Raw genomic sequence first — 27278 nt, forward strand, 5'->3', positions numbered from 1 at the left:
TTTAACCTTGGGTCCAGCAGTGTAGCCAGTGCCAAGGCTCTAAAACTCTCATAACCTCCACATCTGGAGTGCAGACCTTCTTGCAGATGTGAGCCTATGAGCCAAAACAGGAGAAACACATATTTATAATAATGACAATAATATGACAGTTATGGCCAATCACATGGGTAGTATGGTCATTGTGGCCTACCTAATTGAACAGTTGATTCCTGCGTTGCATTTCCTTTTTTCTGTGCAAGCTTGTGCTGCAACATCCTGTACAGTGGTATAAGCTTTGAAGCAGACACTCTCTTTTCCTCTGACATCTCTGTTGTTGCGAGTTTGAATGGTTGCAGTATTGACAATGATTGTTCAATAATGTCATAATCAATACTTGTCAGGGGAGCAGTATCATTGTTTAAGTTGGAAAGTGCAGCAGCCACTGGTTCACGTTGGTCATACAAGCGCTGTAGCATGTCAAATGTGCTGTTCCATCTCGTGTCAACCTCCTGTATCAGTTTCAGAGTTGGTCTTCCCATCAAGCTCTGCATCTCCACAAGCTTGTCCTTTGCTTTGCAGCTGGATCTGAACAACCCCACTATCTTTCTGGCCTTCTGGCGTATTTCATTGATGACTGGGGTTTGATCTAGTGCCTTTTTCACAATCAAATGTAAAGTATGAGCAAAACATGGGACATGGCGAAGGTGGAGTAGCTGGGCACTTAGGATCATGTTAGATGCATTGTCAGTCACCATGCACTGAACTTTGGAGGTTATTCCCCACTCAGCCATTAGCAAGGCTTTAGCCTCCATGAGATGCTGGGCTGTGTGGGTTTGGTAAAACCTCCTTACACCCAGTACAACAGTTGCCATTTTTGCCTCTGGTGTTATGTAATGGCAAGTCACACCAAGATATCCATCCATATTAATGGAGGACCACATGTCAGCTGTAAGGCTAACAAATTCGGCCTTTTGTAGGTCCTCCATTGTGTTCTCCTTGGCTTTGTTGTACTTTTCGCTGACCATTATTTTAAGCACCTTCCGGGATGGGAGGACATAGCTTGGATCAAGCTTGTTCACAAATGCCCTGAATCCCTCATCGTCCACGATGGTGAAGGGCTGCAGATCCTTCACCACCATGTTTATAAGAGCCTCATCCAATTCCCTCTGTCTGACTTTTAAAAGAGAAGACAAAACATACTTTCAGACAAATACATTGGAAAAATACAGCTTCAATTAGTGCACATCTATTAAAAGTATAGCCTACTGGTTCATTATTTGGAAACCTTCCAGTGTTTATAATCAGTGCTTTATATAACTTATAAACTTTATAAACAGTGTCCCAAAAGGTTGTAATTATATTTCAATTATAATTATATCCCAAACAATGCATACCTTGCTTAGATGGCCCAGCAGTGTCAGTAGCAGGCCTAGGTACAGGGGGAATGCCATCCTCTGCACCCTGCAAAATGGCAGGATGAGTGCTCCTCAAATGGCGCATCATGGATGATGTATTGTTGCAGTAGGCTAGCTGCCGATCACAATACACACATCTCACTTTATTTGGGGTTTCTAAATGGAAATGCTCCCACACCACAGATGTACGGCATCTCTTCTGGGGAGCTTCCATTTTATCTATCTATCCAAATCTATCTATCTATATATGAATCGATCTATGTATCTAGATATGTATCTATAATCTATGTATCTATATATGTATCTATCTATAATATATGTATTTATATATGTATCTATAATCTATCTATATATGTATCTATCTATCTATAATATATGTATTTATATATGTATCTGTAATCTATCTATATATGTATCTATCTATTAATCTAGCTGTCTATATATATTTATATCTATGTATCTATTAATGTGTCACTATATGTATACTCTGTCTGTCTCTAGCCTCTCAGTCAATGTGTTGTGTAAATTTAAATGTAAGTCTAAATTGCCTATAACTAATCAAATCGCACTATGTCACTATATCACCAAAAATCCGCTATCTCAAAGTCAAACTCCTCTCACAAAAACCCACGTGGTCAAAATGCGTTTATTTCACTTTTATACAGATGTGCGATTGTGTGGTCTGTTCCCGACCGTTCCAATCAAACGCTGATTCGGCGGACCACACCTGATGAAACAATTAGTGAAACACTTCGAGGCTTCGTTTGGTCATAGTCACGTGACATGGGTGTTTCGAATCACGCTTCGGATCAGTGTTTCGACACATCTGCGCTTCGGGATCTCGCAAAGCTTCGGAACGACTGTTTCGCTTCAGCCATCCTTAATGCCGTGTTCATTTACATGCGTTTAGTTACACGTTTAGTTACGTTATATTTATTTTTGTAGCATTTGTTTTTTTCCCTTTAGGTTATTTTAAACCCATATAATTTAATCGTCCTGCCATGTTTTAAACACAAACAAAAGAAAATGTTTGTAGTATAAATATTGGGCTAAAGATTTAAACAATCTTCATTAACTGGCCTGAGTAAGTGGTAGGTTAGAAGCTGCATCCGCCTGTTAACCCTAAATTAGCTGGTTTTTGTTGTTGTTTTTATCAGATACTGTAACTGTCTACTTGGTGTCAGATGTGCATGCACACACATAGGGTAATGTAAATTTTAATAAAACTGATTTTTATTGACAAAATACTATTTTCTACATCAATGCAAAGAATGGACAGATGTTGCATCACGGTGATAGCATTTGTAATCTTTTGTCGGTTCAGCATAAATGTGGTGTGAATGTATGGAGTAGCTAAACTGTAAAGTTGACAGCTGTCTCCACATTGCATAATCTTTAGTGAAAGTGAAAAAATGAAGTGACATACAGCCAAGTATAGTGACCCATACTCAGAATTCATGCTCTGCATTTAACCCATCCAAAGTGCACACATATACACACACATTGAACACACACCCGGAGCAGTGAGCAGCCATTTATGCTGCAGCAGGGGGGTTGCAGTTGGGGGTTCAGTGCCTTGTTCATGGTATTGCCGGCCCGAGACTCGGACCCACAACCTTAGGGTTAGGAGTCATTATTATTCAACAATGTGTACACTGCAAGTCAGAATGTGATAGTGGATTTTTTTTCAATAATAATTTGTTGCATAACAATATGTTATCCCTTTTACCAGGTATATCTGACCTACATAAGCATTTTTGTAAGTAAAGTTAACAATGCATGCTAACCTGGAAACTCAAAGAGTTTTGGTTCTGCTTAGAGAATTTTGCTCAAACAAGGTTGGTGTAGAAAGCATGCTAAAAGCAATTGCAAGTAAATCCAAATGCCATTGAAGGATACCAGTACACCAATATTCAAAATACCACTTAATTATTGGTGCTATAGGTCACTAATGTCATGGGTTTGACTCCCAGGAAATATATAGAATTATAAAACATACATGCACAGGTTTTTGTAAAGTAACTATTAAAGAAAATATCATCCTATTTCATATGAAAAACTTTTTATAGGGTTGCGCAAATTATTAATGAAAAAAAAAAATCCACTATCACATTCTGACTTGCAGTGTACACATTGTTGAATAAGGTATTATTAAAAAACGAGACAGCTGTCAACGTTACAGTTTAGCTACTCCATACATTCCCACCCTTTGGTTTGCATTTATGCTGAAACGAAAAGATTACAAATGCTATCACCGTGATGCAACATCTGTCCATTCTTTAATCAGTTTGCATTGATGTAGAAAATAGAACATGAAATTAATGCAAAGACACTGAAAGCACTGAGGCTCCAGGTGTGAAACAATTGCAATAATGCTCAGTCACCCTGAGGAATTACTATGAGCTTTTATTGTGAAATCAAGTATTTTTTTGTCCTCTTTTATACAAAAGGCACTTCTCTGCATAAAAAGTAAATCAACGAATCATGATGAGATTGTTCACTTGATGTGGTTTTGGCTAAAAATAAAAGGCTGAAATGGTATTTGGCTGAAAAAATGTTAATTTGAAACAGGACACAAACATCTTGTTCATGCTGATGGAATAACAATATGGCAGCCATTACAGAACAAAGATCAGCATTTTTTGTCGAATGTCAGATTAGTTTCAGTGTAATTCATTTTCAAAACATGAATGTCTATTTATTACCTTTTTCAGAAAAGGCCCAGCTGCTTCTCCTTGTTGCCAATAATTTAGCGCAATTAAGTTCACCTCCCAAACCCCCTCACACCCCCCCCCCCCCTCCCCACCATACTGATTTATCAATGCTGTAAACTGTTCTTAGTCAGCAAAAAGCTGTCTGAAAATATTAACAGCATGGTCATGGCAGAGAACAAGCTATGGTTAGATTAAAAAATAATGCTGAATATGTATTACAATAAATATTGATAAATTGGTGTCAAAGAATGGATTAAGTCTTGTTTCCAACTGATTTTGAACTTCATCTGTTGAATGGTCACAAAAAAATAAATCTTTCGATGTTGACAATGTATTTTGAATAATGCACATGTATTAAAAGCAGCAGCAGCAATAAATCATGTAGCTAAAATAAGGGAAATAATTAAATTACATTTAAATTTATGCATTTCGCAGACGCTTTTATCCAAAGCAACTTACAGTACATTCAGGCTATCAATTTTTACCTGTCATGTGTTCCCGGGAAACCGAACCCCCAACCTTGCGCTTGATAGTGCAATGCTTTACCAATTGAGCTACAGGAACACTGTAATAATAATCTCAAACTATTACTTTACAATTACTTAAAATGATAGAGGACTATAAAATACATCACAAAAGAGTTTGTGTGTCTTTGTCAAGTGGATAATGAAACGATGGACCTTCAGGGAAAATATGGATTTTCTCTCTCTCTTTTTTTTTTTACTACATTTTCATAAAAAACTAACAAACAGGTTTTGATAAAACATTGTAGCAGCTATGAAACCTTATAAAAAAGATATAATTTTAATTTATGTCTGCAAAACAAAAATGTCCATGGCTTAGGTGAACTTGGCACTAATCTCTACATTAAAAATCTGGACTATAGATGCTGAGAAGATCTTCAAGAATATATTGCACAAACAACGATCAGGATCAGCCTTAACACTTTTTATTAAGGCCTATTTAAATTAATTTTATTAATTTTTCTTACACTTTCTTTATTGCTGGGATTTTTGTTTTATACTTCATATGGCTTTGATTTTCTGATGATTATGTACTCTATTTTAAAGAGTGAGGGAGGGAGGGAGAGTGGAGAAGTTGAAATGATATGTGTGGCTGTGTTTTCACTTTGGTGTTCATTTTGAAAATGACCTTTTTAATTTCCTTTCATTTCTTTAAAATATACATTTTTCATTATTATAGGAATATTTAATTTACGTGAAATAGGTGGTCTGAGATTATTTATTTCTTTCATTTTTTTGCCAGCAACATTTTTCATTTTGACAAAATAATGAGAAAATCCGATTAAATATCGACCATCTATAGACCCCTTAATAGTTTGTAAACATTCCAACGTCTCCGGGTGGGCGGGGGCTTAGCTGGAGGCAAAAAGAGGCACGGACGCAATGTTGACAAGCGTAAGATAGCACGTTTTAGGAGGGATTTATTAAACATGGATGGAGAAGAAGTTTCGGAACTGTCTGAATATGTACAGTATGGAAGTAAAATAATGACTTATGTCTTTGAAACAAAAAAGCATGCTGAATAGCACTATCTGAAAAAACAGTACTTGCATTTTAATGCCTTGTATTTCCAGGGCTTGCATCTTTAGGTCCTGAAATGTAATATAGTTGTTCGTTTAAGCTGTGAATAATTAAATTAAAAATATTTCACACACTTTTTCATAATTAAAAAAATCAATAATTCATATTCACGTTCCAGAATTCACTTCCAAAATATTTAATCGGTTAAAAAATACGATGTATAATATTCGACAGGCAAATTTCGGTCCATTTTATTTCACTTTCCAAATTCGCTTCTACAAATTCAGTGGTTAAAATTCGGCAGATAATTCACCCTTTCACATCCGGGAGCTGCAGGAATAGCAGTAGAGCACAGAGGCATGATCTCCATCTGCTGTCAGTCGCTCACCAGCAGGTGGCGCAAGCGGCTGTTAAATAAGGCCAAAGCAACAGGTGGATTAAGTAATACAGTTACAAAAACTGATCTGCAGAAATTAAGCAAGCGCTAAGCAGAAGTTTTGATTATCGGGGCATGTGGAAAAGCTGATTGTGCGTATGTTTATTTCAACATCTTTGCTGTTACCAAGTAAGCAGCATTCAAAGGAGATTATAATGGTGTTTTACCCAACGCTGAATTACAGAACTAACATTTACATTAAATCTAAGGAAGACATACATTGCTTTCGGTTGTTTAGTTTCCGTAACTTTGTGTCATGGCTTGTGCGTCGCTGTGCTGTAATACTGGGGATCCCCTCACGTCACACTCCAGGATTCCCCAATGACGAGTAGCTAACGCTTCTCACTCAATTAATACTGTGATATAAGACCTCAGATCTCAGAATACATTTTATTGATGATTATGCAAACTATATAGACAGTTAAGCAGATGTAAAATATGAACGAACGCTCAAGGTTTCACGCGGTTTCCCTCAGAAATCTGTTACACATTACGTGGCTCAGCGCACTAACAGTGACAGCGATTAAAAGACAAAACTCACATCTTACTGATGATGCAAACTATATACAGACAGATGAGGATATGAACGCAAGTTACGGAACAAGAAAAACTGCATGTTATATATATATATATATATATATATATATATATATATAAAACATTAACGTCTTTTATTGCCTCAAGATATTAAATTATTAAATTCGGCATCTAATTAATACAATATATTACTATTATGTACATTTAAGCAGATGAGCCTCACAAACCACAAAGTTTCACCAAATTTAACCTTTTTTTTTTCGTAAAAAGAAAACCAAGCCCAGTAGTTTTAGGTTTGATATTTGCCTAAGATCCTTTAGGGACCGTCTGCAAATTTACCTCAAAATGAAACGTAGTACAATAATATATTAAAATTAATCAGTTTACAATAAATTAATAATTTACTCAAACTGACTAAATATATACGGCCAATAACTTATTTCTCTTTATATGGACACTACACAAATATTTTTTTAAGAAAAAATTACAAAACTTTTTTTTCTAAATGGGGGTTTTCGTGTTCAAAATGTTGTATGTTACTAGTATGTTGCTAGTGACCAGACTGACTTGCTACAGTTGAAATTTTGCCAATATCTTCCTCACCAGGGGCGGACTGGCCAGCGGGAGGACCGTGACATTTCCCGGTGGCCTGACGGTCATTGTGGCCTGCCGGCTGCCGCTGTGCAGTCGATCAGGATACCGTGCAATAGGCTGTTATGCCACTGTGAATTAATTGATGGTCTTATGAATGTACGAATCAGGTGATCACGGAGTGAAAATGACACCACCACATGACCAAACATCAGCGAAGCACTGCCTAATTGGCTATATCCAGAGGCATTTTTCTTATAAAATCAAAAAAATGGAGCGTAAACACAAAGGAGGAGCAGAGACGGAAAGGAGAAAAGCCCTGGCCACAGACGCAACAAGTTGCTGCAAAATCCCAGCCATGTTCGCCAGTAAGGGAGCAGGTCGGTGAGAATTACGTTTATATTTACTATGGTTCACTGAAAAAACCGAACCGTTCAGTTCACCCCACACGGTTCGGCACGCACTGGGACCGCTGTTCAACTTAAATCTGACAAAGCATCTGTAATATGGTTTACTATAAATAACACGTAAAACAAACAGGGTTCAAATAATATATGTTTCTGTTGATTCATGCACATTCTGGATACTATTATATAATATAATATAATATAGTATTATATATATATATATATATATACACTATTGTATATATATATATATTTTTTTTTTTTTTTTTGAAAGTATAGTTTTTCCATAAACATAGCACATACAACTATACCGAAACCGTGATGCTAAAACCGTGAAACAAACCGAACTGTGAAAAAGTTGAACTGTTCCACCCTAATATTTACATTATCATTTGGCAGACGGACGCTTTCATTCAAAGCGACTTACAACAGATAAAATCTATAAAAAAAATAAATAAAAAAAATTATATATATATATATATATATATATATATATATATATATATATATATATATATAGTACAGACCAAAAGTTTGGATACACCTTCTCATTCAAAGTGTTTTCTTTATTTTCATGACTATGAAAATTGTAGATTCACACTGAAGGCATCAAAACTATGAATTAAGACATGTGGAATTATATATGGAATTATATACATAACAAAAAAGTGTGAAACAACTGAAAATATGTCATATTCTAGGTTCTTCAAAGTAGCCACCTTTTGCTTTGATTACTGCTTTGCACACTCTTGATGAGCTTCAAGAGGTAGTCACCTGAAATGGTCTTCCAACAGTCTTGAAGGAGTTCCCCGAGAGATGCTTAGCACTTGTTGGCCCTTTTGCCTTCTGTCTGCGGTCCAGCTCACCCCTAAACCATCTCGACTGGGTTCAGGTCCGGTGACTGTGGAGGCCAGGTCATCTGGCGCAGTCATGAAAATAAAGAAAACTCTTTGAATGAGAAGGTGTGTCCAAACTTTTGGTCTGTACTGTATATACATACATTATATATATATATATATATATATATATATATTACAAATGTATTTAATGATAGATGTTCTAAAAGAACATCTTAATGACAAACTAGCACACTGTTTTACATATGAAGATACAGTATTTTTTTAGTGCCAAAATTGACCAGAAATTGATTTTCCAAATTTGATTTTCCTACAATATATAGCCTAGTGTACAATGCTTATTTATTTTGAAGGTGATGAAGGAAGCAACAGTAGCACCACTAGTGCTGTTAGTGCTCTAGCTGTTGAACAAGATGGGTTGGACAGTTCAGCTTTTGAGTCAGAGCAGGAAACCTTCAGGTAAAGTTTAAGCAAAACTAAACATGCTGACTTTACTCTTAGAAAAATATGTGCTTTTATGATTTATAAGGTCATCAGTAGTATGACTGTGATCATTGGGACAAACTGTACAATTGATGGCTGCTTATTTCATATTGCAGAGAAACTCAATGTGCAGAGTGAGAGAGAGGGGGATTAAGGGAAAGATGATAGAGACAGTGAATGCCTTGATACTTCTTGATACTTCTTTTGATTATTTTGCCTGTCCACAGTCTAAGGATTTTGATTTATTTTTTTTAAGTATAACCTAATTCAAACAACTGAAAGAGCCAAAGAGTTTAGCAGTCTGGTGGACACATGAATTGGGTGGTGGTGACTGCAGCAACAGAGGTGGCCTGGGGTGGAGTCAAATTCCCGGCCTGATTTACTGTCACAGTCCGCCACTGTTCCTCACTGTATATACAGTATATAATAACTCATAAGAAATTACTGTAATTCACATAATTTTTATTTTATTATTTTATTATGTTCCAAAGGTTGTAGTACATTCTTAGTGACTAGACTGACATACTATAGGTAAATTTCTGCTAATACCTCCCTTGCTGTACATAAAGTACGTCAATATTTTATAATACAACATTTGGAACATGAAAAATCCCTTTTGGGGTCTGACGGATTTTGTTTTGTTTTAAATAATTGTGAATGGCACATACACTATCAGGCAGATATTAGCAATTTACATGAACTACGTAACTAACAGCATACTAGTACAACCTGTGAAACATGAAAAAATCCCTTTGGGTAAATGTTGTTTTTTTTTTTTAAGAAATGTTTGTACTGTACATAATGTAAGGGAGATATTGGCTAAATCTAACCTGTAGTAAGTCAGTCTTGTATCTAGCAATGTACTACAACTGTTGGAACATGAAAACCCTTTCCAGGGATCTTTAATATGTAAATAATTGTATACTGTAAATATATGAAGGGAGGTATTGGCAAAATCTCACCTGTAGAAAATCACTATGAGAAATACAAGATTAAGAATTTGACTGTGTTATTTAAAATTTTAATTAAAACACATTGGACCTTTTAACTCAGTCAGTGGAATTGTCAGACGGTCCCTTGGGTGCGGTAGCACGTCAATAATTTCTTCAGTTTAAATTTTCAGAATTAATATACCTAGATTGTGTTTAACTCATTTTTTTATATTAATATAAATTGGTTGCATATTGTTAAAACTAATCATGGTATTGATCTTTGTGGGACTGTCGACTTTATAGATCAGTGCATGGGAATCAATTATAAAGAAAAGGCAGCGCATTGGATTCTTTTGGACCCCATTTGCTTGCCTGTATATAGTTTGCATAATCATCAATAAAATGTATTCTGAGATCTGAGGTCTTATATCACAGTATTAATTGAGTGAGAAGCGTTAGCTACTCGTCATTGGGGAATCCTGGAGTGTGACGTGAGGGGATCCCCAGTATTACAGCACAGCGACGCACAAGCCATGACACAAAGTTACGGAAACTAAACAACCGAAAGCAATGTATGTCTTCCTTAGATTTAATGTAAATGTTAGTTCTGTAATTCAGCGTTGGGTAAAACACCATTATAATCTCCTTTGAATGCTGCTTACTTGGTAACAGCAAAGATGTTGAAATAAACATACGCACAATCAGCTTTTCCACATGCCCCGATAATCAAAACTTCTGCTTAGCGCTTGCTTAATTTCTGCAGATCAGTTTTTGTAACTGTATTACTTAATCCACCTGTTGCTTTGGCCTTATTTAACAGCCGCTTGCGCCACCTGCTGGTGAGCGACTGACAGCAGATGGAGATCATGCCTCTGTGCTCTACTGCTATTCCTGCAGCTCCCGGATGTGAAAGGGTGAATTATCTGCCGAATTTTAACCACTGAATTTGTAGAAGCGAATTTGGAAAGTGAAATAAAATGGACCGAAATTTGCCTGTTGAATATTATACATCGTATTTTTTAACCGATTAAATATTTTGGAAGTGAATTCTGGAACGTGAATATGAATTATTGATTTTTTAATTATGAAAAGATGTGTGAAATATTTTGAATTGAAATATTCACAGCTTAAATGAACAACTATAAAAAAAATTCAGGACCTAACAATGCAAGCCCTGGAAATTCAAGGCATTAAAATGCAAGTACTGTTGATATAATGCATTATTTTTCAGTTAGTGCTATTCAGCATGCTTTTTTGTTTCAAAGACATAAGTCATTATTTTACTTCCACCGTGACAGCTTTTTTTTTATTTTTTTAATTAATAACTCTCGCGGATGGAAGCAGGCTACCTGACCCGTATGCCATACGGCCATATGAATTACTTTTGGGTGGTATGGGGAATTTTGTCAAGGCTTATTTTCTAATGTAACCTATCGCTGGGCTAACTATGATTAGCAATGTGTATTATTTTAAGAGACCATTCAAAGGATGGCACACACATATATCGCTGTATGTTTGTTTAACATTTAAACTAGCTAGTGCGCTGCAGTTTGGCGACTTTTCACCTATAAAACAGAAACTTGCTGATTTACTAGATAAAACCAACACACCAGTTCAATTGCATAGATTGTTTTACCTGATATGAAGTGTGCACTGCAAACACAAGCATTATTTATGATCATCTCCGTCCAGTCTGTACACCGTATTGCATTCAACCACAATTGTCTTCTTGTTTTCTGTGAAGGAATGTCTGCCGGGATCCGGTAAAACTTTAGTTTTGAAACAAAAGTGCTGTTCGCAGTATTCAGGCAAAAACCCAACAAGAAGACATTTTAAAGTCAAAACATCAAACTTTTAACGCACCTGCTATGAGTTTTGCCTTATGTTTTGCCTCCAGCTAGAGCGGTGACGTCACAGTGACGTAGGCGATTAAGGGGTCTATTGATTTAAGTTTTTTTGTTGTTGTTGTTTTTTGTTTTTGTTTTGCTAAATAAAGAAAATACATTTGCGGGACATGTCTGAAGAAGAATCAATAAGCAACTTTTGCTAAATAAAATAATACACACATACTGCATAACCAATAGGGTTGCTGCTATCAGTAATAAAACTATGACACAACAAAATATTAAAAAACAAAAAAATATACAGAACGAAGCCGCTAAATTTCAGTAAACTCTGTCGCGAGGCAGCGCTTGTGTTTATGGCGCTCTTGAGGTGTGCGCCAGTGTTTGGATCTCGATGCGGATGTGACATTACATTTCATTTCAAGAGCGCGACCGCCATTTTGAGCTTTACCTCGAGCTGAACATAAACCGCTGGAGCGGGCGAGAGAGACTCTGGCCGTGACCGGGCAAAATTAACGTTTCTCCTTTGAATAGCCTTCTGGGATGCTGCTTCGGGGTGAACTCGAGCGTTAGATGTTCAGGTTAGCTTCACTTGTGATAACGGCGAGGCGAGACGTGGGCATCTTTGTGAGTCTGAACTTCTAAACGAGGACAATTTCACATAAGAGTCTGGTTTGAATGGATAGGTTTTTTCTCAGCTCCCCCCAAAAGAGGGACAATCGGAGGAGCACACGGACTGGAAATATTGCATGCAAAGTTGTATTTAGAAAATAAGCTCTCGGAGGCGCATGAGTCGCGCTGTTTATTCCATTGTCACTTTTTCTAGCTCCAGCTGGGCTATATCGTTGTTTTCCCCGGCTGCAGGTTGTTTTGAGTTGCAGTCACCCCACACTTCTACGGGGCAACGCCGGGGTTTCATTCATCCGGCCTTCGTTAAACAGAAGCCCGAGGCTACCGACTATCCTTAACCTTAGCACCCCTTCACCCAGGCGCCGAGATTGGGCGAATAGCGAGCAAATACGTCCGCGTTTCTCTGCCTGCTCCCCCACCAACCTCCCTTCCTCCATCCCCGGCGCTGACAGCAAACAAGGCCGAGGTCGTCTTAGTGCAGGCCCAGCCGCAAAGGCTCGACCTGTTTACTCCTCCGACTCCCCAGCAGCCTCTGCCCGCGGAACCGCCACCAGACCGGCCCGAGGGAGACAGAGAGCCCAGGCGTCACCCCATCCTAACAGCCGCCGACATGAACCACCATCACACCCAGCAGCAGCAGCAGAAAGCCGGCGAGCAGCAGCTCAGCGAGCCTGAGGACATGGAGATGGAGGGTACGTCAAGGCCTCGTGCGAAATCAAAAGCGCACAGCCTTTCATTTAACCTCACAGCTAACATTAACACACTAATCCAGATCTGTAGCTGTTTTATCGGTTTAACAGCAAGCCCCTCTGTCGCATGTTTTGACCCCAATAGCTTGTCAAGCTAGCCAGCAGCTAACGTTAACCGTATTTAACGTAACGTAACGTTACCTCGCTGCATGAGGTGTTTTAAGTTAACGTTACCCCGCGGCTTTGTTTTTAAAAATCACACAGTGTTTGATTTATTTTAAATAATGCTGTGTATGTGACCGTTATTTGAGCTGGATCGTCTTTTATTAGCGTTTGTCTAGTTATATGCCGCCTGCATTAACGTGGCGCAGCCCATCGTTCAGCTCTTCTATCTACCAAACCGTGTCAGGTTTTCCTCTGATTATGTAAGGAGCCCCTCGGTTACACCTGTAGATCCCGTGGGCAACTTTTCAAAAGCATCCAGGGGCAAATGCTCACAGATAAGCCCGTTATTTGGACGAACGAGCCCGTGTTCGCGTGCAGAATGGAAAGGATGTAAGTCCACAGTTTGTTGTTTGTACTGTAAATTTGTGATTGAAAACGCAGGGAAACGTTTGCTGTTGAAACCATCCTGCAAGATCCTTTAAGCGGCCATTTATCCACTAACCAGTTCATGATTTAATCTGGCAGTTTAGTGGTGTTTCAGAACGTCTATTTGTTTAGACATTTCTGAAACGAGTTGCGGCTTCATTGAATGGCTTTCCTCCATAGTCAGCAAATTCTCGTGTCCCGCCACCGGTTTTATTTACTGTTGAGTGCGTGTGTAGGCAAATAAACAGCATCCGATGATGATTGCTGCACAACAGCACCATTTTGAACTATAAGTCGCTTCTGAACTACATTCACCACGGTAGGCTTTCTGTGCGATGCCTGATCGGTTAAATTGCATGTAAATTAGCTGTTGCTATGTCTTATTAATGTGTTTCTGTTGTTATTGGCTTTGGATGCATTCCGCATAGGAAGTTGTGCAGATCGATAAGGGGGAGTGGATGGCAGGTTTATTTCAAGATGGTGGACCGTGTTTTGCACAGGTCGGTTTCTGCGAGGCCTGCTTGCGTCGGTGTTTGTTTATATCTTGGGTGACGGCGTGGCCCTAGGCGCGTGATGGCTCACCAAAGGATCCGCGAACCAAGTAATTCATTTACTCCTTGGATTGTGTCGGATGACACGGTTTGTCGAGAATAAGAGCACGGTTTGCGGAGAGAAACGTTAGCAGCGCGGCTATATGTGTGTGGAGGGGGAGGGGGGTACAACGAGCGGATCAACTCAGAAACGAGTCATTAAAGTAGTGTGTTTTTCCCTCAGTGACACCCTTATTGTTAATAATATAGGGTGCATACCTATGCTGTCATTTGTAAATATAGATTTGATGTGTTTTAGGCATCGCAATGACTTTGCCAGCGCGTGGGGATGCTCCGACTGCGCGCGGGGATTTTCTGCTTCTTCATTGTATAACGAGTCATGCTGTGGTACCGCTCTCCATTTTTAGTGATTACGGCTTGCTTGGCTGTTTTTTCCCGCGATCGCGATGATAGCACTTGAAAGGCCCTTGAAACATGGCTTACTCATTGCGTTTCTGACGTTAACTGTTGCGCTGCATTTCATCAAAGTTCTGCAGTGCACGTGTGGGGGCGTTTCTGATGCTGCTGTCCGGAGACCATCAAGACATGCACATAATCATCACAACACATATCATATCACAGGCCTAGGAATGCGCAAACGAGGCGCTGCGTGCTGCTATGAAGCATGCAGGTTGGCCTGTTTTTAATCTCACTCATTCAGGCATTTCACTGATCGGCAGAATGTCTGGTTCACATTGCTTCATGTGTTTTTCAAGGCAAGAACCACCCACTTAGACAGGAAGAAAACCTGTTTGTTTTGTTTTTACATGCATTTTCTGCTGTCTCTATGTGCTATTGCAAATGGCCTACTTTCCATTTCTAAAGTGGCCATGTTCAAGTGCTTTGTTGTCTGAATAAATGGGAATCGTGCAGGACACCAGGTTCATTCTTGCCTATTTTGGGGGGAAATCTCATTGAAGGCAAAATGTATCTTAAGATGTTTGGTTAAAACCCAATGGATTTTAAATCTCATTCATTAATTGCCATTTATACATGATCTTCTCTATCTGGATTCTGGAGATTAGAAACCCTTGACTTGTAGGCAAATAAATGTGAATATGCATCAAATTGTTATTTAGAGAATAGCTATACTTGCCTGTAATGGCAAGAGAAATCCATGTAGATATTGTGGGAAAACTGAATAAAATTGTCACTACAGCAATAGTTTTCTCCTGTGCAGTCAGTTTTTAAATGTTATGGCCTGTCCAATTCAGAAACTTAGGTATCAGAATTATCTCAGAGTGACCTAATCATAAATGGGACTTGACAGACCATTTATGTCCAATTTCCAACTAGGAAACTTGTATTTATGTTGGGAAGTCATAATTACAACAACATATGCGTTAAAACCCGTTTGCTCTGAGCGAATTGGCAATGTACATTTCATACATATCTTTTTTTTTTTTTTTAGATACTATTGCATTAGGGCTGCAAGATTTTCTTTTTTTGTGTAAATAAGCTGAAAACACACTAACTAAAAAACGTATAGTGCTTTCTACAATATTAATCCTCAAATATCAACTATACATTGGATTGGTTTCTTTAAATTATAAAAAAATTAAAATATGAATGGTATTGTTATACTGCAAATAAAATAATGGGGAAAACCCTTAAGATAAAATATAGAAAGAAAAAACACATGATCTTAACAAAAGTGGACTTTGAACGATTAATTGGCACTTTGAACGATTACGTAATTATGGCATCCATAATGGTGATCACAATTAGAAATTAGATTAATTGTGCAGCCCTTCATTGCATTTCCCATGTCACGCCCCCAACTCACAAACTAAGGCTCCAAGTAAATGTAGAGTAAATGGTATTTTCCACTTGTAATTATGAAATTGTGGTAGGGCTGTGCAAATAATCAAATGCGATTTTCATACTCATCACTTCAGCAAAGCCGGTTCTGTGATTTAGTAGTAAATCTCCAGCACATGCTTTTTTTAAGATGGAGCGGCACTTACTAAACAGAGCCGGAGTGCACTGACAAGCTACACAATATCACGTTCAAAATTGAATGAGATTCATTTCCGATTTTTAACGCGATATTGGATTGCTTGTCAGTGAACTACGGCTAGATTATTTGCATAGCCCTACATTGTGGTATGTGCGTTAGTAAATATGATCTTTACATCATCTTTACATAGTGTTTCTAGACTACCTTGGACTATTGTAAGGATAATTTTAGATGCCTTCAGTAGTGCTTTAGAATCTTTGATGGCTATAGATGCAGATTTCCGCTTAATTCTTAATGTTTTCAAATTGTTGTCTTTTTTTTCCCTTTAGTAAAACAAAAATATAAGAGGGAACATCAAGTAATTATGTGTAGAGCTACATATGCTAAATTCTGAATGATCAACTTTAGTTTTTTTTGCTGAAAGATGCTCCTGAATGCATTTGTTTACCTGTTGTACAGTGGATCTGTGGCACCATAATCAGAGTGAGATTGCAAGAAATCTTATGGGATGGAACCAGTTGACAAGGGAATTTCCCATTATGACTTTTTTTTTCAGCTGGGGACCCAGATGATCCTCCAAGAATTCCCCAGAATCCAGTCATCAATGGGAACGTGGCTATGGCGGATGGACACAACAACACAGAGGAGGACATGGAGGATGGTAAGAAACACTGAAGCGCCGCACCATGCACTTTATTAAATATCTATTTTAATTTTTCATGTTATAAATTAAAGCATGTATCTTTTTTTTTTTTTTTTTCATAGACACAAGCTGGCGCTCAGAAGCCACTTTCCGCTTTGTGGTGGAGCGCTTTAGCAGGCTGAGTGAGTCTGTTCTCAGCCCACCCTGTTTTGTGAGAAATCTTCCCTGGAAGATCATGGTGATGCCACGCTTTTACCCAGACAGACCTCACCAGAAGAGCGTTGGATTCTTCCTTCAGTGCAATGCTGAGTCAGACTCTACGTAAGCAATCACTGCCATTACCTTTCCTGGTATAACGATTTCAGTGATGACCTTGCATTGATGGACTTCTTTTCTTTGTGTAAAGTTAATACACTTTGGATTTTTCCATATATTTTGTAGGTTTCTTTGTTCTGGGTGTTTTTAAACCAAACCTAATTTGATTCCTCCTTGTTTGAAGGTCCTGGTCATGTCATGCTCAAGCCATGCTCAAAATAATCAACTACAAAGATGATGAGAAATCCTTTAGCCGCCGCATTAGTCACCTGTTCTTCCACAAGGAAAACGACTGGGGCTTTTCCAACTTCATGTCATGGAGTGTAAGTTTACATGTTTTGTATGAATGTCCCTGATGAGCTGAGGTTATCAGAAGTGAACAGAACTAATTAGATGATGCTGGTTGATTTCAGGATGTGACTGATCCAGAACGGGGCTTTGTTGAGGATGATAAGGTCACTTTTGAGGTCTATGTTCAAGCTGATGCGCCTCACGGTGTGGCGTAAGTCATTTCTTAGTGGCATATGTTTTCAGTGTTGATTAGCTTTTGCAAAGGTAGCTGATGTCACTGGTTTACTTACAGCTGGGATTCAAAGAAACACACTGGTTATGTGGGGTTGAAGAATCAAGGAGCCACGTGTTACATGAACAGCTTACTACAGACGCTCTTCTTCACAAACCAGCTTCGACGGGTGAGACATCTGTATTAATCCTGCAAGAAATCTTCTGATTCTGATATTGAAAGGCAGAAGGCAGTATGTACCAATAAGCAGATGATAAAAATACAGTTCCTACTCTGCAAATTGATTTTCCTTGTAAGATCCAATGAAATATAACGTACTTTCCAACTGCATCCCTCACCTTACTGAAATTCATGCATTGTGTTGATGATGAGAGAAGATGTAGTTTGTGTTCAGGTGCAGCCAACTGTGGCAATATTTGGAATCTTTTGTTAGTAATATTTGGTTCTTATTCGAGTCGTACATCTCTCCGGATGGGGATCCACTTTATGCTGGGAAGAAAATGTGAAATGATAGAGAAAATCTTGATAATCATAACTGGTATCAGTGTGTCCATGTGCTGGCAGAGCACATTTTCTCCACAGCAAGTCCTGTTATTAACAGTCTATGACTTTCACCACTTGTTTGTTTTTTTTTTAAATAAGAGCATAAAACAATACAATCATGGTAATTTTTTTATACACTACTATTCAAAAGTTTGGGGTCAGTATTTTTCAACAACAACAAAAAATCTCTTATGCTTACCAAATCTGCAGTTCATTACCGGATCAGTAAATCATAAAGTAAAAAACTATGAACACGTTCTTTCATGTTCTTTAATGAACAATATGAACAAGTCCAATATAACAGTTTTTATTTGAAATGTGTGTTTTAAAAAGTATCTTTACTGTCACATTTGATCAATTTAATGTGTCCTTGCTTAGAGGGTTCGTCCACCCAAAAATGTAAATTAGCCCATAAATTACTCATACTATGTGTATATAGGTGTATAGGTGACTTTATTTCAGATGAATCCAGTAAGAGTTGTATTAAAAATTGTCTCTTGACCTTTCAAGCGGTTTAATTCCACCAAGCGGGTGTTGCAGTGCTTCGGTCCAGAAGAAGTTAAATAAAAAGCGCCCATCCATTAAAGAAAGTGTCTCACACGGCTCTGGGGGGTGAACAAAGGCCTCCTGTAGCAAATCAATGCGTTTTTATAAGAAAATTATCCATATTCAGAATGTAATACATCAAAATACACAGAAGCAGTTCTGGGTGCATGATGTATGAGGTCAGCTCTGTGCATGCGCCGGTGAGTCTCATGAAAACCAGCATTTGTTTACAGGATCAAAGGAAGCAAAGCTTTCTTTAGTCTCCTCTTGGCTTATATTGAAATCCTCCAACATTCTTCTTTGCAATTCCTCCGTTAAATTTTGTTTTGATCTTTCCGCTGCACTTCCGCGTTTGTCACTCCAGAGCGGCACATGCGCAGCGCTCACCTCGTACGTCATCCGGCCAGAACTGCTTTATTTACAACTGTTGGCACAAGCTAGATTCAAGTGATTGTTTTAAATATGGTTATTTTTTTACAAAAATACATGGATCTGCTACAGGAGGACTTTGTTCACCCCACCGTTGATGCTGTGCATTTGTCAGAACCTGCTTTGTTTTTGCTTTCCAGGCGGTTTATATGATGCCTACTGAGGGAGATGATTCCTCTAAAAGCGTTCCCCTCGCCCTGCAGAGGGTGTTCTATGAGCTCCAACACAGTGATAAGCCTGTTGGGACAAAGAAGCTGACTAAGTCTTTTGGGTAGGTTATGAATCAGGCACTGACACATGACACGTCTGCCAGTTGACATTCTTGTTTGAGATGTGGTGTGAGTTTCATGTTGTTCCTTGTCATTGAATGTTTTGTACCCAGTTGATGTTCTTGTTAATTTTTCTGAATTGCAAATCCATTTAATTCCAGCTTTTCATTCCAGTTAAGTGTGCTATTTGTATGTTTCTAATTATTCTAGCCATGATGCAATAAAGGCTTTTTAGATTTTTGGCTTGACCTTGAGTGCCTTGGCCATGAACCTTTAAATTTGCATATTCATTGTATTTCTTTTAAAAATCCAAAATTAAACAAACTACAGGTTTTTTTTCCTTCTTGATTTCAGTTCTTATTGGTGGAAATCTATAGAAAGTTTCTCTGTTTTAATAAGACCCTCTAAAACATTGTAAGCAATTAATAGTTTATTTAAGGGGCATTTGGCCTAGATGTTATGCTGGAAGATCAGAGACTTGAGTTTGTTTGTGGCTGCTAATGCCATTGTATAAATATTCATAGTCATGCGACTGTTTGTTTACCATTTATCCATACATATGTTTATATTTTGAAATGTGTCTGTTTCCACAGATGGGAGACTCTAGACAGTTTCATGCAGCATGATGTACAGGAACTGTGCCGAGTGGTGAGTAGCCTGATCTCCATGGATCCCCTTGGATCCTTCTCTTTTAACTCCTTGATCAATTGAGGGATTATTAATGTCAGATTAGATGAACATGATTTGGGTCCAACCATTGTGGGTTTTGTTTTTTTGTTCATTTTTAGCTGTTGGACAATGTGGAGAACAAGATGAAAGGAACTTGTGTGGAAGGCACAATCCCAAAACTCTTCAGAGGCAAGATGGTGGTAAGTCACCGGGACACTCTCTGTGGTTTCGCTCTACATCTGATTCATTTATCCAGCCTCACCACATTTGGGTGTTTTCTCAATTTCAGTCCTACATCCAGTGTAAGCATGTGGACTATCGGTCAGAAAGAATAGAGGATTACTACGACATCCAACTCAGCATAAAAGGAAAGAAAAACAGTAAGTGTGGCTTTCTCTGATCTTCTGTCTTCTGTCCTCCCTTCTGTTCCAGGAAGACCTTTATTCTAATGTGGTCTGTAAATGTATACATTTTCCGACATATTCCAGGACAAAATCAACACATTCAGCTCAGACTGCTTCAGATTCCAATTTATAATGTTGTGTAGGACTGCACACAGTATCTGCTGTACTTGTGTTGAGGTTACTAATCTAATGCACCTTCTCTGCCCTGCAGTCTTTGAGTCATTCAAGGATTATGTGGCAGTGGAACAGCTGGATGGGGATAACAAATATGATGCAGGGGAGCATGGTCTACAGGTGAGGGGTTTGCATACATCACCCTTCAGTGTTAACAAACCCTAAATGTGCAGTCACATTTACCTTAATCATCTCAAAAGATGCTGGAATCTCGTGTGAGGGACACAAGGTGAAATTTTCTCCATGTGCACTGCACTTGGGATTCAATTTGAAGTTAACATGCAAATTTGTAGCGTTTAATAATTTAAACCAGCTATTAAAAGTGTTATCTAAGTGGTGCATTGAAAACAGATTGACGATGGACAACAGACCAACTTGACAAAAAATTGTTGAAGTCTTGCTGATGTGACTGTGCCTTAATTCTATACAGTTAGTATCATCTTGTTGTGCCTGATCCATATTTAAATTAATTGTACTGGAGATTTGACTTTATTTGTGGTTATTCTGTCTTTTAGGAAGCAGAGAAGGGTGTGAAGTTCCTGACCTTTCCTCCTATTCTGCACCTACAGCTCATGAGGTTCATGTACGACCCTCAGACTGACCAAAATATTAAGATAAATGACAGGTAAATATTTTTTTTTTACCCCTAATGTGTTGTAGATGTAAAAATGTTCTAATCTGTGTGTAATGTCTGCTGTTTTAGTGATTTAATGACACGGATATTTCTTTTGAAGTAAATTTTGTGATGGCTGAAAAAAGCATTGTGATTTATGGGTGGTCTGAATAAATATGTGCCACACAGAGAGGGAGATTACGCTCTTAAAATATCTTTGAGAGTGACCCATCTAAATGATGTTTGTCGACTGAACACTTACTTGAATATGGACTGGAGGATGCATTTTAAGAGACACTCTCTCCATAATCTTGCTCACTTTCACTCGTATGATGTAAGAGAAATGGAGGCTGAGCCTGATACTTGATGTTGTGCACCACAGGTTTGAATTCCCAGAGCAGTTACCTCTGGATGAGTTTCTGCAGAAGCCAGATGTTAAAGACCCAGCCAACTACATTCTCCACGCCGTCTTGGTGCACAGCGGAGACAACCACGGGGGTCACTACGTCGTCTACCTTAATCCTAAAGGAGACGGCAAAGTGAGTGTCACCGCACCAATAGTGAGCACCTTTCATTTCAGGGGTCCCTAGTTTTTTTTGTTGGTGGTTAGCGGGTTGGATTTTGTGGGTGGCTTGTGGTTGCATGAAATGTTTTTTCAATATTGTTAAAGTAAAACCATAACACATTTGAGGGCTCCAGACTGAGACTGAATTTTGGTGTTTTCTGCGTATTAAGCATTAATATATCTAGCAGTGACTGTTCTTTGAAAATAAGGAATGTTTCCTAAGCACTAAATCAGCATATCAGAATGATTTCTTGAAGGATCATGTGACCGTGAATACTGGAGTAATGGCTGCTTTGCCATCACAGGAACAGATTAGATTTTAAATTATATTCAAATAGAAAGTTATTGTTATAAATTATAATGTTACCAATTAGGGCTGAAACGATTCCTCGAGTAACTCGATTACAAAAATTGATCAAGGCAAATTCCTCTGCCTCGAAACCTCTTTTAATTTATTTTAAATCTCACGTCAGGTTCTTTCGCAATGATTTTTTTAATGTGACACAACGCGTTTACGCCCCCCACAAAGCGAAAGGAGACACAAGCGTTGCGTCCGAAGTCGCATACTGCAAGGAGTCAGCAGTGTTTTGATTTAAGGGCGCAGGCAAACGAAAGAGAACGTCCTGGTGTGTGTCCATTGAAAGATAGAGCTGGCATACCACAACTAGGGCCCTATGATTTCCACGATGTAGAAAACGCGGAGGGAACCGCGGAATCCAGTCATAAAAACGGAATTTACAGTAAACTGCGAATGGCACGGAATTTGCCAAATTTTGAATGAATTAATCAAAAATAGGTCATTGCACTTACATCAAATCACGATATGGTATAATATCTGTAAATATTAAGCCGGAATAGTCTAAGCATGAATCCTGCATGTTCTGCGTGTCTTTTTAATGAATGGAGCAGAAACGCATCTTCATTCATTAAACACACTGAAGCGCGCGTGACGCTCTGGTGATTTCAGCGTCTGCTGTCTCACTAAATATGGACGTGAACACATGAACAACATCTCCAGAACTGCTCTGACAGTCACTTCATGAACATTTGACCGTTTGATTTGAGTAAAACTAGCGTCACATCACATACACAGAACTGTAAAGGTCCGCCAACCCGTCAAAATAAAAGTCCGGTTAAAGACTATTGTTCAGCAGAATGTACAGTCGTGGCCAAAAGTTTTGAGAATTACATAAATATTGGAAATTGGAAAAGTTGCTGCTTAAGTTTTTATAATAGCAATTTGCATATACTCCAGAATGTTATGAAGAGTGATCAGATGAATTGCATAGTCCTTCTTTGCCATGAAAATTAACTTAATCCCAAAAAAACCTTTCCACTGCATTTCATTTCTGTCATTAAAGGACCTGCTGAGATCATTTCAGTAATCGTCTTGTTAACTCAGGTGAGAATGTTGACGAGCACAAGGCTGGAGATCATTATGTCAGGCTGATTGGGTTAGAATGGCAGACTTGACATGTTAAAAGGAGGCTGATGCTTGAAATCATTGTTCTTCCATTGTTAACCATGGTGACCTGCAAAGAAACGCGTGCAGCCATCATTGCGTTGCATAAAAATGGCTTCACAGGCAAGGATATTGTGGCTACTAAGATTGCACCTAAATCAACAATTTATAGGATCATCAAGAACTTCAAGGAAAGAGGTTCAATTCTTGTAAAGAAGGCTTCAGGGCGTCCAAGAAAGTCCAGCAAGCGCCAGGATCGTCTCCTAAAGAGGATTCAGCTGCGGGATCGGAGTGCCACCAGTGCAGAGCTTGCTTAGGAATGGCAGCAGGCAGGTGTGAGCACATCTGCACGCACAGTGAGGACAAGACTTTTGGAAGATGGCCTGGTGTCAAGAAGGGCAGCAAAGAAGCCACTTCTCTCCAAAAAAAAACATCAGGGACAGATTGATCTTCTGCAGAAAGTATAGTGAATGGACTGCTGAGGACTGGGGCAAAGTCATATTCTCCGATGAAGCCCCTTTCCGATTGTTCTGGAAAAAGGCTTGTCTGGAGAAGAGAAGGTGAGCGCTACCATCAGTCCTGTGTCATGCCAACAGTAAAGCATCCTGACACCATTCATGTGTGGGGTTGCTTCTCATCCAAGGGAGAGGGCTCACTCACAATTCTGCCCAAAAACACAGCCATGAATAAAGAATGGTACCAAAACACCCTCCAACAGCAACTTCTTCCAACAATCCAACAACAGTTTGGTGAAGAACAATGCATTTTCCAGCACGATGGAGCACCGTGCCATAAGGCAAAAGTGAGAACTAAGTGGCTCGGGGACCAGAATGTTGAAATTTTGGGTCCATGGCCTGGAAACTCCCCAGATCTTAATCCCATTGAGAACTTTGGTCAATCCTCAAGAGGCGGGTGGACAAACAAAAACCCACTAATTCTGACAAACTCCAAGAAGTGATTATGAAAGAATGGGTTGCTATCAGTCAGGATTTGGCCCAGAAGTTGATTGAGAGCATGCCCAGTCGAATTGCAGAGGTCCTGAAAAAGAAGGGCCAACACTGCAAATACTGACTCTTTGCATAAATGTCATGTAATTGTGGATAAAAGCCTTTGAAACGTATGAAGTGCTTGTAATTATATTTCAGTACATCACAGAAACAACTGAAACAAAGATCTAAAAGCAGTTTAGCAGCAAACGTTTTGAAAACTAATATTTATGTAATTCTCAACTTTTGGCCACGACTGTACATAGCCTAACGTTACCACAAAAAAAAAAAAAATCAAACATTATTTTTTTTTTTTTTAAAGGTTTAATCACAAAACATTTCTTCCTTGTTTTATTTTTAATATTAAATCCCCTTTGTTTACCTAAAAGTTAAGGTAATTTTCAACAATTAAAAGATCAATTAAATTAATGTTTTATGTGTTTAATGTTTAATGTGCATCTCAGAAAATGCTTTATTTAAAACCCCAACTGAATGGCACTTAAATGCACTTAATTCATCTGTCAACTTTCTTGTCATTGTTCATAGTACAAGTACAGACAGATAAACAATGGGTAATAATTAAATGTTTATTTTTGATGTGTGCATTGCATTCTATGCATTAAAAAAAAAAATTTCTAAAAAAGTAAACTTAGTTGTTCATTTTAAGAGGCCTGTGATGGTCACGGAGGGACCGCACGTTCAACATGGACGTTAATACGCACAAACACACCGAGACTGTTTGGTGATACAAGAGTTTATTGTAATTATTGATCAGAGAGTGAATAAATTACCTGCAACCCTCAGGCCACACTCTCCACTGCAGAAACAAACACAGACTATCTTCCATTACAAAGACATTCACATCGTTACTCGATTAATCGATGGAATTTTTGGTAGAATACTCGATTACTAAAATATTCGATAGCTCAGCCCTAATACCAATCACTGTATTGCTCTGCCATATTTCTCCAATAAATGCAAACTCGGGGAGTATAAAAGACTTTTTTTTTTAAAGACATTAAATGTTTTTTTTTGTTCAGCCTGTTGGTCAAAATCAAATATTTGTTCAAATTCAGTCATATTTAATAAGTGTGAATTAGGGCTGTCACTTTTGAGAAAAATCTAATTCGAACGGTTAACAAATATCATGCAATGTATTCGAATAAATTCGAATATCTACGTGTGTAGATATGATGGCAGCATGATTATGGCAAAAATCATAATTAGTTTATTCCCTTGACATTGTAATTGCAATTATTAATTAATTGATTATAACATCATTGAATGATGTCTATACCATTTGTTTGATGCCACTGCATGCCGTATTTTTATATGAAAATAAGCAAGCTGAAAACACACAAACTGAAAAACTTTTAGTGCTTTTCTGATGTATTAAGCCTCAAATGTCAACCATGCATCGAATTGGTTTCTTTAAATTATAAAAAAGTGAAAATATGAATTGTATTATGTTATACTAAAATTTAAATAATGGGAAAAACCCTTAAGATAACATAGAAAGAAAAGAAAAATGCATCTTATGCATGCAGGATAACAAGTTAACTTTTTTTTATGACCATTAATTGCCGCTTTGAGTGAATAAGTAAATGTGGCATCCATAATTCTAATCGCAATTAGAAATTATATTAATTGTGCAACCCTATTTCAAGCTACATTCATATAGCTTGAAATCCTGTTCAAATCACATTTTTGTAAATGTTTCTGACTGTTCCAATCAAATTTAGCTTTGTCCCTTTCTCACGCCACATAAAATGTAAACACATCAGACGTAGTTTGTAGAAAACATGCTGAATGTCTTTGCAGGTACAAGTTTGTGCTGTTGTGATGTGCTAGTCAAGCAGAAAATAACAATATAGAGGTTGTCTAAACACCTCAGTTTTTTATGTTTCTGCCACTGCCTCATAAGACAACAACATGTTGTCACGGTGTAAGACATCTGTGTGCCAGCTGTCTGAACTTTTCCAGTAATCGCCCGATACGATACTTTTATTTTTGGTACTTGTCAATACAGAGTATCAATACCGATATTATTTATTGCATTAAAATGTTTTCAATATTGGGTACAGAAACCATAAGAGTATGTATACTGTCAGCTGGTTAAGTAAGAAATTATTGACGACGGACCGTTGAATTATTAGAAAACAAATGCACACCCAAGGTGGTGATGAGGCCACGACGCAAAGCGGAATTATTAAAATTATTTTTCTGATAATTCAGTGGCCCGGAGTCAATTATTTTGCTTATACTATTTTTACCACACCTCAAGACATTGACCAGATATTATATTTAAAGTGATTTGTCCGGTTTTTGTACTTAAATCACTATTGGGAGTAAGACTATTTCTTCTGCATCTCAAGCAATGCCTCTTTTGCTGGTTCCAAAACATAATTTTAAACCTGGTAATGTAGGTTTGAGCCGTTGATAGCATTCTAATGCAGTTATTAATAAAGTTATTAGAAATAGAGCGATAGAGACAGAGACACAGAGAGAGAGCTTGTGTGAATTAGGTTAACTTACCTCTGTGCGTCTAAACAGTGTTGTTATTACCTTGCTAGTGAGAAATGTCATGTGTAGCCTTTAAGATGCTACACTAAATAGGCTAACTGATAAAATCATCAAGGCAGCATAGACAAAACCTTTTTGTGCAAACTGTGTGACCATTATTACGGTTAACGATGCGTAGTGATATGGAACTGTAATGCGGTCAACAGAGCTGCCAGGAACTACATTCGTTGTGCGTTACCGAGAAAATAATTGCACACCTCAGAACGCTCGTCAGCCAATAAGATTCAAGCATTCAACGGCCCCCGTAGTATAACTTCATTTATTAAATAGATAGTCAAACCAAAATTTATTCAGACACCTTTTCACATTATAACAGTTTATTCTCTATAGTTTAGAAGATGGTAATATACTATGA

General features: G+C 38.1%; 1 protein-coding gene across 4 annotated transcripts in view; it reads left to right on the plus strand.

Annotated features, from left to right (window-relative positions):
- The first annotated feature begins 12683 nt into the window (after window positions 1-12683).
- The window catches only part of usp7 (ubiquitin specific peptidase 7 (herpes virus-associated)), a 29816-nt gene continuing 15221 nt past the window's right edge, over window positions 12684-27278 (plus strand). Inside the window, exons 1-13 of one of the 4 annotated variants that reach the window (XM_059555138.1) lie at window positions 12684-13061; window positions 16756-16860; window positions 16965-17163; window positions 17342-17480; window positions 17571-17659; window positions 17741-17849; window positions 19339-19469; window positions 20061-20115; window positions 20256-20336; window positions 20426-20516; window positions 20752-20834; window positions 21230-21339; window positions 21710-21887. In XM_059555138.1, the coding sequence (XP_059411121.1) occupies window positions 12980-13061; window positions 16756-16860; window positions 16965-17163; window positions 17342-17480; window positions 17571-17659; window positions 17741-17849; window positions 19339-19469; window positions 20061-20115; window positions 20256-20336; window positions 20426-20516; window positions 20752-20834; window positions 21230-21339; window positions 21710-21887 (1452 nt within the window). In that variant the 5' untranslated portion in view covers window positions 12684-12979. Of the gene's footprint in view, window positions 13062-13418; window positions 13614-14104; window positions 14251-16755; window positions 16861-16964; window positions 17164-17341; window positions 17481-17570; window positions 17660-17740; window positions 17850-19338; window positions 19470-20060; window positions 20116-20255; window positions 20337-20425; window positions 20517-20751; window positions 20835-21229; window positions 21340-21709; window positions 21888-27278 lie in introns of those variants that run through there. The other 3 variants (XM_059555135.1, XM_059555137.1, XM_059555136.1) reach the window with 3 other exon arrangements.

This window comes from Carassius carassius, chromosome 1, assembly GCF_963082965.1.
Source record: "Carassius carassius chromosome 1, fCarCar2.1, whole genome shotgun sequence".
Classification (NCBI taxonomy): Eukaryota; Metazoa; Chordata; class Actinopteri; order Cypriniformes; family Cyprinidae; genus Carassius; species Carassius carassius.